At 40.4% G+C, this 13,365-nt stretch overlaps 1 protein-coding gene across 4 annotated transcripts in view; it reads left to right on the top strand.

Annotated features, from left to right (window-relative positions):
• The window catches only part of trps1 (trichorhinophalangeal syndrome I), a 95,824-nt gene extending 86,470 nt beyond the window's left edge, over positions 1-9,354 (top strand). For 3 of the 4 annotated variants that reach the window (XM_027175712.2, XM_027175711.2, XM_027175713.2), the window contains exons 6-7: positions 272-394; positions 5,583-9,354. In XM_027175712.2, coding sequence (XP_027031513.2) covers positions 272-394; positions 5,583-6,635 — 1,176 coding nt within the window. In that variant the 3' untranslated portion in view covers positions 6,636-9,354. The remainder of the gene's footprint in view (positions 1-271; positions 395-5,582) is intronic. The other variant, XM_047807914.1, reaches the window with a different exon arrangement.
• The last annotated feature ends 4,011 nt before the right edge of the window (positions 9,355-13,365 follow it).

The raw sequence follows: 13,365 nt of genomic DNA, 5'->3' as shown, positions 1-13,365 counted from the left end.
ATACTGATGTCCCTGATTGGACAGCATGTCTCTTCGTATCAGGCCATCACACTTTGCTGCTGAAAGCCGCATGATTACTCTCTCTCTCTCTCTCTCTCTCTCTCTCTCTCTCTCTCTCTCTCTCTCTCTCTCTCTCTCTCTCTCTCTCTGATTATCCATCACAGTGTCCCTCTTTAGCCTCTTTTCCCTTTTTTTCTTCTTATCCTTTTATTCGTCTTTCTTTGTAGTCTCGCTCGCTCACTCTCTCTCACTCTCTCTTCTATGATTTCAGAGACGGCGGGGATCAGGGGTCTTCTGTGCCAACTGCCTGACCACCAAGACCTCACTGTGGAGGAAAAATGCCAATGGGGGCTATGTGTGCAACGCGTGTGGCCTCTATCAGAAGCTCCACTCGGTAAGGGGGAACTAAGAAAACAACCAGCCAGAGGGTGGGGAGGGGAGAGAGGAAGGACATTTCACCAGCCCACCTACAGACTACAGAAAAAAAGGAAAGTTCAGCTAAACTGAAAGGTGCCAGTACAGCCATTCCTCTTAGACTCCACTAGACCAGTCAGCACCCTTGTAACTTTCTCACCTCTTCAATCAGATAATAGCCTCTGGAAGTAATCCTGTAGTCTCCCAAAGCCCTGCTTCCTGGTGGTTTCCCACACTCACTTATTTATGGCATTCTTTATCATGCCACAGTTATGATAGCCAAGTCAGTAAGACAGAGAAAATGTGCTTTTGGCTTTGTATTGAACAGATATTTTTTTTGTAGAGCAGTTTTTACCTCAGTTTAGTCATCGGTTATATGATTATTTGTGGAGAGAACAAACTCGTCGTCGTAAACACAGCATTTCTGTTCTGAATCGTAAAGGCACTTTACAATTGCATTTAGTTCACAGCCCTACGGTTCTCTGCTCTGCTCTCCGACTTCACTTGGATCCGAATGAACAAATCTGAGTGTGTACGTACAGTACAGTACGTGAACGTGCATTCGGCCATCTCTTTCCACACTCGAGCCCTGCCCTGGAACCTTGAAGTGTACTTTGATACAGTGTCTGGATAAACATAACGGGTAAATAAATTTGTCAACATGTGAGGAATTACACAGGCGAAACAGAGCAAGCGTTATGCTTGTGCCCAGAATGCATTAATGGAATTTACTCTGCTTATACATTTAAGCTCTGAAACTCCGATGCAGCTGTACAGAGCCAAAAGATTTTCCCCCCTGTTAGTATGAGAGGCATTTGATATGGGAGGCTATCAGGCCAAGAGCCTGGGTGGCAGAGGCCTCGCAACAGAGTGCTGTCTGAATCACTGTGGTCAAGTAGGACAAGGAGGATGCTCGAGCCATAAGGCGCTCTTTCAGAGGCCGTGCCACCAGGTGGTGGGAGTCGGCTCGCAGCCAACCATAAAGCCTCACATCTTACAACTACGTGGTAGACTTTTGACCAAATCTGTGAAATATGGTATACCAAATTTGCTGAATGATTTAGTTTGCCACATGTAATGATATGCACCTGCACATCTGTCTGTGGAATAACCAGGAATTGAATTCCAGAGGATAAAAATGGGCTGTTTAATATCAGTGCATTATCAGTACAGTGAATTTGAGAAGTGCAAGTGGATTTGGGTGGATTTTAAGGCAATCTACCGTTAAATAATCTAGCTTCATTAATACTATTACCATGAAGCACCGTTATGACAGTTCCACTGAAAATAACACGCAAGTAATGGAAGAAACTGACATTTTATCTTAGAAAACCCAGATACAGTTCTTATTCTCCTCTTGCAGTAAACCTCCAGTACTTCATCGACTGTCACCTCCAAATCCCCGAGCTCACAGTGTAGCTATCTGGCTCTCAAACAGAAACAGTAAAAAAAAAAAAAAATGCAGAATCTGGATTAATCCTGTTTCTAACCATAGCTTCTGTTGGCCTTTATAGCGTGATTAAACAGACCAAGGGATGCGTTCATTTGATGTCTGGGTTAAATATGGAATCGTAATGACGACTTTGTTTAGCTTTTCCGAACATCATTTATTGCACAATTACTGCATGGAACATGTTATTTGACATAATCATCTGTCATGTTAAATGTTAAAAAAAATTGGAATTGTCAGAAAAGATTTCAGCAGTGGTTTCCAGCTCACAATCAAAACATTTGTCCCCTCTACCACTCCAGTATGGTAACTGACACAAAGGTTTCACATAGAAATCAACAGTTGCTACCTTTATCTATATTGACCTATTCACGTAAGATATCTAAGCTACTAGATGTAATCCAGTGTCGTACTGTATTTGTATTTGTTTGTAAATAATTGATCGAAACAGTCGATTTTTAGCCCTCAAGTTGTTTTTCTTTTCGGACATGTTGGACCATCAGACTTTTACACATCCCACAGCACTGTACAATAAGCAGACTGGACAAAGCGTTATCAGTTATCAGAGTCATGTTCAAGTTTGAGCTCAGACAGGAAGATGAGCTCAGACAGGAAGATGAAGTTTTTTGACATGTCTGATCACAAGGTTCTTGGATGTCTCATTAATCAACGTGGCTGTTTGCTGAACACTGAACAGCAGCAAATTCCTGTCCTCTGATACAGCTGTGGGATCCTAGCAGTATTTTTATTCTTTTTCTACATAAGTCATTTCATAATATCACCTCATAAACCCGCGCTGTCACGGGCTCTAAATGGAGGTCCTTGTGCCAGAACACATTGCTACAATAAATGTCTTTCAGATTTTATCTTCTAATAATAGGATTCAGCATGTGCACTGGGTATGGCCTGTGTAACCGTCCAATATAAAACGCTGTGAGAAGCCTCTGTTTCATTTTTCATGCAAGACTCCATGACATGGCACTTTTATGACATGGGACAGACCTGACGAGCAAATTATTGCATGAGAGTTTCACCTAGCTTAACTCTGTGACTGTCTGGAAAAAAAGGGGGGGGTGGGGGTGGGGGGTGCTTTCTGCAAGCTAGAAAGCAGGGTGAGAAGAAAACTTTTTTTTCCTGCCAATTTAAATCTAAGCTTGACCTCAGAGATACTCTTTCAGGTTTATCCTCCACACTTCCCACAGAAAGCTTTGTGAGAGAGCTTTAAACATGGAGGAGCCCGAGGAACAACGATAAGTTCTGAAATGCAGAAAGCAACCCCATGCAGGAGGACAACCGAAAAGAACTGCGAAGAGAGGAGCTTGGAGGGTGCTCAAGGTTGCAGAGGCTTGGTTTTACCTTCTGTCAGCAGAGTTAAGTGCTGTCATCCATCGCCTCAAGGCAAACACAAAGCGGTTAGAGAATCTTAGATTTCGACTAACTTCTGCAGTGTCACGAGAATATGAGACAATACACAATCAGTCCACAAGAAATCTGTCAACACTGAACACTAGACATGTCGTCCTCAAACACGCCGTTAATCAGATTTCTTTTTGCATTGCTTTTCAATTCTGAGCTGAATTTACGTTCTTCTGTCCATGGTTTTCTATCGTCTTCAAATTTTTTAACCTTTTTACTTTGGCTTGACTGAAAATTTAAAATATACAGTTTGGCGTGGACTTGTTAGTGGAAAATGTCACTCATCAAATATAATATTTCAAATTCATTCAGGTTCTTCATCTCCTGCATTATGGAACTGTACTGGAGCACAAAGAAGTGCTCCTTCATTAACTCATTCATCCATTTTTTAACCATTCTTTAATTCATAACCATTTTATCTGGGTCGGGGTTTGTGGTGGATCCTATCTGAGTAGCAAGAGAGAAGCACTCAATATCAATACATTTTAATGAAACTGCAGCTGGAATTTTTCATAATGCTATAAGCTAAACTTTAATTTTGTTATTGAAAATTCTTACAATGGGAATAACCAAAAACCCAGATGCAATTTAGTCTGGCTAGGGACAGAGAGCGAGAGACGGTGAGAGCCGAAGTGAGGCACAGAGAGTGCGTGGTGTATGTGTGTGTGTGTGTGTACATGTGCACCGAGGGCCAGAACTGGTCTGGCAGTAGAGGGCACTCTTTCTTCTTGTCTGACTTTGAATGAAGATCATTTCTTTAGACATACAGCTCGAGAATGTTCACTTTCACGCTGTCCAGCACATGTAACAAGTAAGCGAGAGAACTTAAGCAGGTCTGTACAATTTGCTAAACCCAAACCACAGCTCCGATCACATGCGTCTAATTATTGCTCCATTGAACACATTGAGACGTGTTTGAATACTTTAAGTGGAATTGTGTTTCTGATTAAACTGCCGTTTGAGTGAGGAAGAGAGGATACGCTCCCTTTGCATCATCCTCGCCCACTCCCATTCATCGTTCCTGATGCCATCCTTCTTCTTGTTGTGCATTCTCTGAGAAAATATCGATGAACCATGGTGCAATAAAGGCAGCTCAGCTCCATGTTACTTTTAATGTTCCCTGTAGTATTCACTCCTCACAGCAAGAGTACAACCTGGAGAGGAGAAATCAAAACACTTTTATTTGCGTTCCTGTGCCATATTCTCTCTTCTCTGGCCTGGAGGGGGAAAATGAAATGAAACGGCTTCACCTTCATCCTTTGCCTCTACCCTCCCAATTAGATGTGGCTCCCAGTGGCTTGTGAAGGATTTGTATAGAGGAAGAGACGACGTGGGAAAGTGGTGTCTAGCAGCGGAGTGGAACCCGAAATGAGATGTGACACCTGACTGAAGTTTGCTACCTACATGCTAGAGCCAAACGGCATGAGGCAATTTTAGGGCAGATGAATAGGTTGCAGCACAAGTTATGACACCGTGGACATGGTGATTAATGATCGCTTATCCAGTTGTTTTTCTTTCACTGGTAGATCTGCCGTACTAGCTCATTGCAACAGTGTCCCCTTTATGCCATCCCATCCATTATGCTTTTTGAAACTGTTCATTAATATGTTTCTAATGGGCCAACGTCAGTAAGTGATGTACAGAGCGTGTGTTTATTTGTACGTGGATAATAAAGGATCAGCATCTATATGAGCTGCATGTGAACTGCTAACAGAATAATAAAGAAATAATTAATAGTCAGTTGATGACCAATTATTACACTAACCAAGCTAATTATAGGAGTGTGACCAATTCAGACTCCTAGAAGAGATGAATCATGTCGATGTAAATTCATTTACAACGTAGAGAAGACACCTGTGACCAGACGTCTGCACTCTACAGCCAGACGTCTGCGCTCTACACACAGGGTTCTTACGTGTCGTCTGAGCATGCACAGAACACTGATTAAATGGATCCTCACAGTAAAAGCACAGTAAGAACTGAAAGTAAAATTACGATGCTCAACAAAGACAGCATTATGAACAGGCAGGAAGACTTTAATTTTATGGCAATTTTCTATCTAATTTTGACATTTGCCTAATATCATTCAAAAAGGGACTAGAGTAGAAACGTACTGATGCCAAGTTTGGCAACGACTTTTCTCCGCCTTTCGTGCACCAGTGCTGTACACTGAGGTCAGCCATATGTTTTAAATGATGAGCGTTGCAAAATCAAGCTGTTTTTTTTGCAAAGCTTCTAATAACAATCATCTTTACTTCATAATCCTCAATAATACGCCCTTCTGTCTTTCTCTATCTTTTAGACTCCCAGGCCACTGAACATTATCAAGCAGAACAACGGCGAGCAGATCATCCGTCGGCGCACACGGAAACGGCTGAACCCTGACAGCATGGCATCAGACCAAGCAAGCTCCAAGCAGCAGCGTGTCAGCACTGAGGATCGGCTCAACGGCAGCCCATTGGAGCGCAGGTCTGACGAGCCTGGAGCTGAGCCCCACGGCCAGTCAGGCAAGGGCCAGCCAAGCCCACGCTCCACCCACGCCTTCCTGCTTAGCCAGACGCTAGAGATAAACAAGCGCATCGCTCACAAGAGCCCCGGCGACAGCACAGGGCCAGAGGGCAACGGGCCAGGTATGGGCACACAGGTTGCTTCTGAAAGGGGCAGTCCCATAGAGAAATACCTACGCCCATCCAAGCAGGCAAGCTACTCACCTCCAGGCAGCCCCATTGAAAAGTACCAGTACCCTGTCCTCAGCCTACCAATTGTCCACAGTGAGCTCCAGAACGAGGCAGACTGGCTTCGTTTTTGGACCAAATACAAGATGGCCATGCCTGGAAACCCGGGCCATTTCCTCGGCCTACCTAACCCATGCCAAAGCTTTGTGCCTTACCCCAACTTCAGCCTGCCCCCTCACTTCCCACCACCTCCACCTTCTGGACCTGATAGTGACACCCCTCTTGACCTGGCCATCAAGCATCATTCCAAACCCAGTTCCCTGCCCAATGGTGCCACCATGCCCAAGGAGAAGGTCCCGCTGGATAAACGGGCATCTCCAATGGCAAACAGAGACATTGAGGCCAAAGAGGAAGATGGTGCTGTCCTACAGCCCATCAAACCTGAAAGAATTGATCAGGGCACCCAGGATGAGCTGTGCAGTAAGTGTGCCCACTGTGGCATTGTGTTTCTAGATGAAGTTATGTACGCCCTGCATATGAGCTGCCACGGTGATGGCGGACCCTTCCAGTGCAGCATCTGCCTACATGCCTGCACTGATAAGTATGACTTCACCACCCACATCCAACGAGGGCTCCACCGCCCTGCCCCTGACCCAAACGCTAAGGTCACGGATGAATGAAGCACAGTTTAAGCATTATGGAAGGAAGCTAATAAGGGACTCAGCAGGAGAAAAACATTGTACGCATGAACGCGTAAGATTTTTTTTGTCCTTTGATCAAAATGTGCCAAGATGTCTCCTGGCACTTCAGCAACCAATTTAAGGGCCATTGATAGACAGCATTTCTATTCAGACTCATGGCGACAGACTCTTGGCTGTTTTTTTTTTTTTTTTTTTTTTAAGATATGCCTTTAAGGAAAATGGTACAAGTAGATTTAATTTAGAAGTAAAATGATTTAGATATTTTTCTTTTTGTATTTCTTTTAACCCAGACTTTTCATTTGACAAAGCAGATCAGTAAGCTGGGTACATGTACTCAAAACTGAATTGTGTTTATTGTATCAGGGCTGTTCCCAGCCTACTGGAAAGTTCTCTCACCTGGTTTTGAACAAAGCGGGGATGTGGGACTCTGCGTGGCAAACAGTGTGCAAACATGCCAGTTCTTTGTCACTATGGCAACACCATAAGGGAGATTCATCCTCGAAACAAACATCCTCAGGGAATGTATATGGCTGAAATAGATGACACATTAGTTTAGGCCTTTTCTGTCTCTGGTTAACATTATACTAAATATCTTACAGTTTAATGTTGCTTTTCATAATGTATATTTTCCCCTTCGAGAAGTAGTGTTGGATTACTGTTGTTACATAATTCCATCGAGACACGTTAGCTGCTGCCTCGGTTGCTGAGATGGCAACCTGTCACTCTAGAAATTTGGGAAGGAATTAAAAAAAAAAAAAAAAGGTATATTTTCTAAGTCGATGATATGAATAATCATATTACCAGTGCCTGATAAAGTATTTTCTACCTGATATGTTGATATGCAACATTGAACTTGCATCTGAAATAAGGGCCTTGTGCTTGGCTCTGAAAAAGTTTACATTTGCAAATGTAGCAAACAAGGTAATGAAGCAAACACCTGCTAATGTTTTTTTTTTTAATTATTTTTGACATAAAATGGAAAGATACGATCATCCATACCATTTTGTTTTCATATTTTAACTTTTTAAAGGTGGACATTAAGCAAAAGTTTATGTTTAACCACCAAAGGCACTATCCATTCCAAGCGTAGTCCTTTATGACTTTGTTCATCCATCTTTATTTGTGTTCTTTATGCTTTATAGTTAAATAGCTTGTTGTAATGGACTCGCATTTCCTTGTATTTGTCTGTCGGCATTGAACAACGGAAGCTGATCAAACTCAAGACTTTACGTGCTTATTTTGGTGTCGTAGAGTTTTGGGGGGAAAAGCACCTCACCCACCACCACACGCTCTCTCTGGTCTTTCACCCAGCATGAATCTGAGTCTGTTTCTTTGAGTTTTCTTTTGGAAAGTAGGAAACAGACGTGAAAATCTCATGTTAATATTTAGCAACCGCAGGTGTTTTTTGTGCCTTCTGATGAAACTTTTCTTAGAGAGGTATAACATTTGATCTGCTGTTGTAAGCGAGACTTTTTCATGCATTACACTGTCTTCACAGCTCCACAGTGCTCCTTCGATCATAATGAACAAATAACTGAGAACTGTGTCTTACTTATAAAACAAAGTTGCCCTAAAATGGTTTGATTATGCATTTGGAAATGATACAGAGAACCAAAAACGCAATCATGTTTTAAGCTCAACAATTTAAGTTATTAATTACGCATGCTTTTCACTTTTTCCACTTGTTTTTGAGTTAACACTCTGTGCCTAGCTTATCACAGTCCACATCAGCTAACGGTTTCGTGTGCTTTGTTTCACTCAACATTTCTCCTACACACAGTCTCTCTCTCAACACCCCCCCCCCCCCCTTTTCTTTGTTTTTTTTTTTTTTTTTAAATCAGCCATGGACACAGTAAGCTGGGTCTAAGTCTGACTACACACAGATAATATTTATATGAAATGGGGCTGTGAAAACGAGAGAGAGAGAGAGACGCTCTGGAGGTCTCGAGGACGTCTCTACATTTCACAGATCCTCACGTATAGCCTTACAATGCTGCTTAACTGCAAAAGCCTTTTGGAGATAATTATAAAGTGTTGCTTTTTTGTTGGAGCATTTATACAGTTGGGTATTACAAAGACCTTTGTTTTCTGCAAACCTTTCAATTTGTAATTATGTTAATGCTTGCACTTCAGTTATTCATGTGTTTTGTTGTTGTTGTTTTTTTTTGCCAAGAAAGAAATGTGTTTTATTAGCATGCTATTACTATGAAGAGGTACTGCATTGTAATAAGCGAACAAGATTGTGCCTTTTTTCTTTCTTTCTTTCTTTCTTACTTTTTTTTTCTTAATTTTTTTTATTTTATTATTATTATTTTTTTTTTTTGAAAGCCTTCTTTAAGGCTTTCGCAACATTGAAACACAAAGGAGTATTTGTTTATGCCTGATTGCCAGTTTGACCCTCGTCAAGGCAGAAGGCAAGACTATGTAAATGTTTTAACTATTATTTTTAGAACATTATTGTTTTTTCACCTTTGCTGCATTAAAGTGCATAGATGACGGTTTAGAATTTCTTTATTTTGATATTCTTCAACTGCCACCTTAACATTTTTGTGTTGTAGGTTTTACATGCAAAACGTTTTCAAAAAAAAGATGGCAAAGATGTCTGTTACATCTAAACTTGAATAATGATGCTGATAATAATAATAATAATAATAATGATAATAATAATAATAATAATTAATAAAGTAATAACGAAATATTTTGGCAAATTGTGCATTGTTTTGCTTGTTGTGTTACTTCAAATATGCCTGCTTCATACAGCAGATAGTGCTGCCGCCTCAGGTTCAGTGAGCTCCAGGAGTCACACGTGTGCACATGGCTTTCTTTCAGAGAACTAGTTTACTCCCACTGCCCCTAAACATGCCAGTAGGTCCATTCTCTGCGCAGTTGTGTTTGGACAGACGTGTGTGTGTGTGTGTGTGTGTGTGTGTGTGTGTGTGTGTGTGTGTGTGTGTGCGCGCAGTTGTGTGTGTGCAGATGTGTGTGTGTTTTCAGTAGTTTTCAGTACACTGCATGTATTTGACATCAATTTAATTTTAAATATAATTTTATATCCACATGAACATACTTTTACAGACTGAGAATTGGGCATAATTACTATAAGATGTGTAAATACTGGTGTAAAGGAATCAAACTAAATGAACTAGATTTTATACTTACTGTATATACATACATATTTCTTTTTTTCTTTAGTACTTGTTATTATAGTACATTAATTGAATAATGTTTTGCTAGAAGCCACAGATTGATTTTACACCGTGGTGGTTATTGTTAGCTTTGATTACAAGTTATCTGAGTCTAAATTCTGTGTCATTCAGAAGTTCAGAGGAAAATGTCCTGGATAAAGCGTCCAGGAAGGATATAGTAGCTGGATGGTTTGAAGATTAGAAATAAATCACCTGGTGTTTATCCAGTCTTCAGCTGTCCAGTTTGGGTGAGTGTGTACTCATGATAGCCATAGATTCTTGTTCTGGGTTGACAGCAGTGGAACCTGAAGTGTTCTTCTGTAGGTTTTATGTGTATGTATATGTTTTTAATGTGAGTTCTGATATGATTTTCTGCTCACCACGGTTGGAAAGAATGTTTGAGTTACTATAGACTTCCTGTCAGCTCAAACCTGTCTCATTTTACTCTGAACTTTCTCATAAACAATGTCTTTCAGCCTGCATTATTTCAGCTCACATGATGTACTAGAGACTGCTGTGTGTGATAATCCCAGTTTCTCTGACACTGAAACATTACTTGAAGTCCTCCAGCTGTGTCTGTATGAGTTAATGCATTGTTGTTGTTCTGCCACATGATTGATAAATAGGATAACTATATAAATGAGTGCACGGGTGTTCCTATTAAAGTGGACAGTCAGTGTATGAATCGGATCATTTAATCTGAATGACCATGTAATCTGAATGACTGAGCTGATGTCAAAGTTAAATCCTAGATATACAGTATGCACACACTAATTCTGTATTACTGCACCAGTTATTAAACTATTAAAACCTTTACACATTATTCTGGGCATCTAATGCCCTACTCATAGCTCATTGTGTTGCTTAGCAACCACAGATATTATTAACATATTTAACATGCTGCATTGCTTGGAGCAAGAATTATTTATTACAAATCTTACTCATAATACATATTTTATTCTTTCCATCTACATATATGTGGATATCTGTTTATTTATCTTTGTCTCTTTGATTATTTGAGAAGAGAGGATATTTAATTAATTCATATAAATTCCAGAAAGTTTTGCTGAGACACACCAAAAATACTGTATGTGATTTATTGATTTTAATTAGATTTAATATGTAATACGATTTCAGTGCAAATATAAACATGAAATCTTTAGCGATTTGATTTGTATGACACCATTTTTTATCTTCATTTTTTTTAAAGCAGTGTACATAGTAATTCTTCTCAATATATTATTTGTAGTAGTAATAGTAGTATATTTACTATTTAGTATATTTAGTATATTTCGTATATTTCAAGCCATGCCTATACATTTGTAGCCTATTTGTGAGATTTTAATAAAAAATAATTCTCATAAAATTAGACTATAGTTTCCCCAGGTTTGTAGTTTTCCACCACCCCCCTCCTCCCCTCTCACCTCCAATTACTCTGCTTTAACTTTAAACACAGTTTGACCATTATGGCCCATGGAACAACAAACTTTGCACATGGCCTCACCGTCCTTTCCATTATACTTCCAGCAAAGAACAGCCAAACCTCAGAAACTGAGCATACACACACAGTCTCTCTCTCTCTCTCTCTCTCTCTCTCTCTCTCTCTCTCTCTCTCTCTCTCTCTCTCTCTCTCTCTCTCTCTCTCTCTCTCTCTCTCTCTCACACACTCTCTCACTCTCACACACATACACATATTTCTGCAAGGTCTACAAGTCCAAAATGATAAGAGAGGGCCTTCATATCTTTATCTTTTGCCTTCATAGCTTATCTGAGAAGTTTGTTTCCCCTAACACACATGACCACAGGCAAAAAGGCCAGACTGGGATAAGTATTGACCCCTGTGTTGATTGGACATTTCGGTACCAATAGATTCAATTGCAAAAGCTTCTCAGATAAAATCCAAGACGGATACTTTCCAGACCTTGCATAACCTTTCTAAAAGGACTCCGTTATTCCGGTGGCAAAAATTTGAGGACTTAATGGATGTCCTCCTTTTATATTTTTTTCCACTTTCTCTGAGAAGTGTGCCGTCTACTAGTCTGGACAAGAATAAGCTTTCCTCACTTCATCAAGCGGAAGAGATATCGATAGGGATCAAGGAGCTCTCTCCAGAAAGTCTTTGAATGTTTTTCATGGAGTTTTTTTCGTGCTAGGAGCTGGTCAGTGAAAAGCAGCAGAGCTTCACAGCTCATACTGACTGATAAGATACTTTGGCAAGTCAGGCATCAGGAAACAGAAATGAAGTCTGCTGTGGTCACATAGCTACAGGGGAGTCCTTACCACACAGACTGTATTCTTGTACTTTACAGTGTATATGCGATGCCTATAGTGAAATATATATCTTGTATATCTTTAACTAGTAAAATTATTTGTGAATATGGCGTCAACTACTATATATAAAAGTATATTTAAGAAATGCATATGGTCTACATCCATCTGTCAAACTATTCTCTACACTCCTTTTCCTAATGTGTCATGGGGAACCTGGAGCCTATCCCATGAGACAAAAAACAGAGTACACTTTATACAGAATGCCAGTCTATCACAGGGCACACACACACACACACACACACACACACACGTTCACAGACTACTGACATTTTAGAGATGCCAGTCAGCCTACAATTTTTGCCTTTGAACTGAGAGAGGAAACTGGAGTAACTGGGAAAACCCCTGAGGCATGGGGAGAACATTCAAGCTCCACACACACATGGTGGAGGCCAGAGTTAAACCCCGACCCTGGAGAAATGAGGCAAACATGCCAACCAACCCACTGTGCCTAATACTAATCTAATATATATATATATATATATATATATATATATATAATTTGTAATATAGATTGTCCCTCTCAGCCTGCACAGTTCTGAGCGTGACAATTACAGTGAGTTAAAAAGATTAAAAGTTGCTGCTTAAATGTTTTGATTCGAATTTAATGAATGTGCCTTAATACATTTAGTACATGCACACGTGTCTCCTCACTTGTCCTATCGTTGTATTTCCCAATGTTCTTTGTTTAGCCCTTGATTAGTTTGCCACTTTATACCTGGCTGTGTTTCAGTCACATTATGAAGTTATACTGTACATTGTGTCTCAGTAATTTAGAGCTTGACAAGAGGCAATCATACACGGCTGAGTGCCGCTGTTATACAGCCAGGATTGATGTTCCTGAGCCTGGAGCAAACTCTCCTGTGTTGGCCCTAAGCGTGGAGTTGTGCTTTCAGGTCAAGTATATATTGAATTTCATTTCTGCTTCGTGAAGTTCCAATTTTCCTACACAACATCTAAGACACCACAGTGCTTATTCCTGTGCAGTAATTCCCTGTGGAGGCTCTCAGGACCTCTTGGACTGGGGTTTCACAGGGGATCAAAGCTGTTTATTCCGGTTTAAATCACGCATGAATTTACAAAGCATTTTTATAAGCATTTGATTAAAACAGTCCATCTGTTTGGCGATGGTAAATCTTTGTACAAATCAGCTTAATCTCTAGCAATTCATGCACTTGGCAATGTGTGAGCGACTG

This window comes from Tachysurus fulvidraco, chromosome 24 (genome assembly GCF_022655615.1).
Source record: "Tachysurus fulvidraco isolate hzauxx_2018 chromosome 24, HZAU_PFXX_2.0, whole genome shotgun sequence".
Classification (NCBI taxonomy): Eukaryota; Metazoa; Chordata; class Actinopteri; order Siluriformes; family Bagridae; genus Tachysurus; species Tachysurus fulvidraco.
Note: the sequence above shows the minus strand (reverse complement) of the source record. Positions and strands in the feature narration are given on the sequence as shown.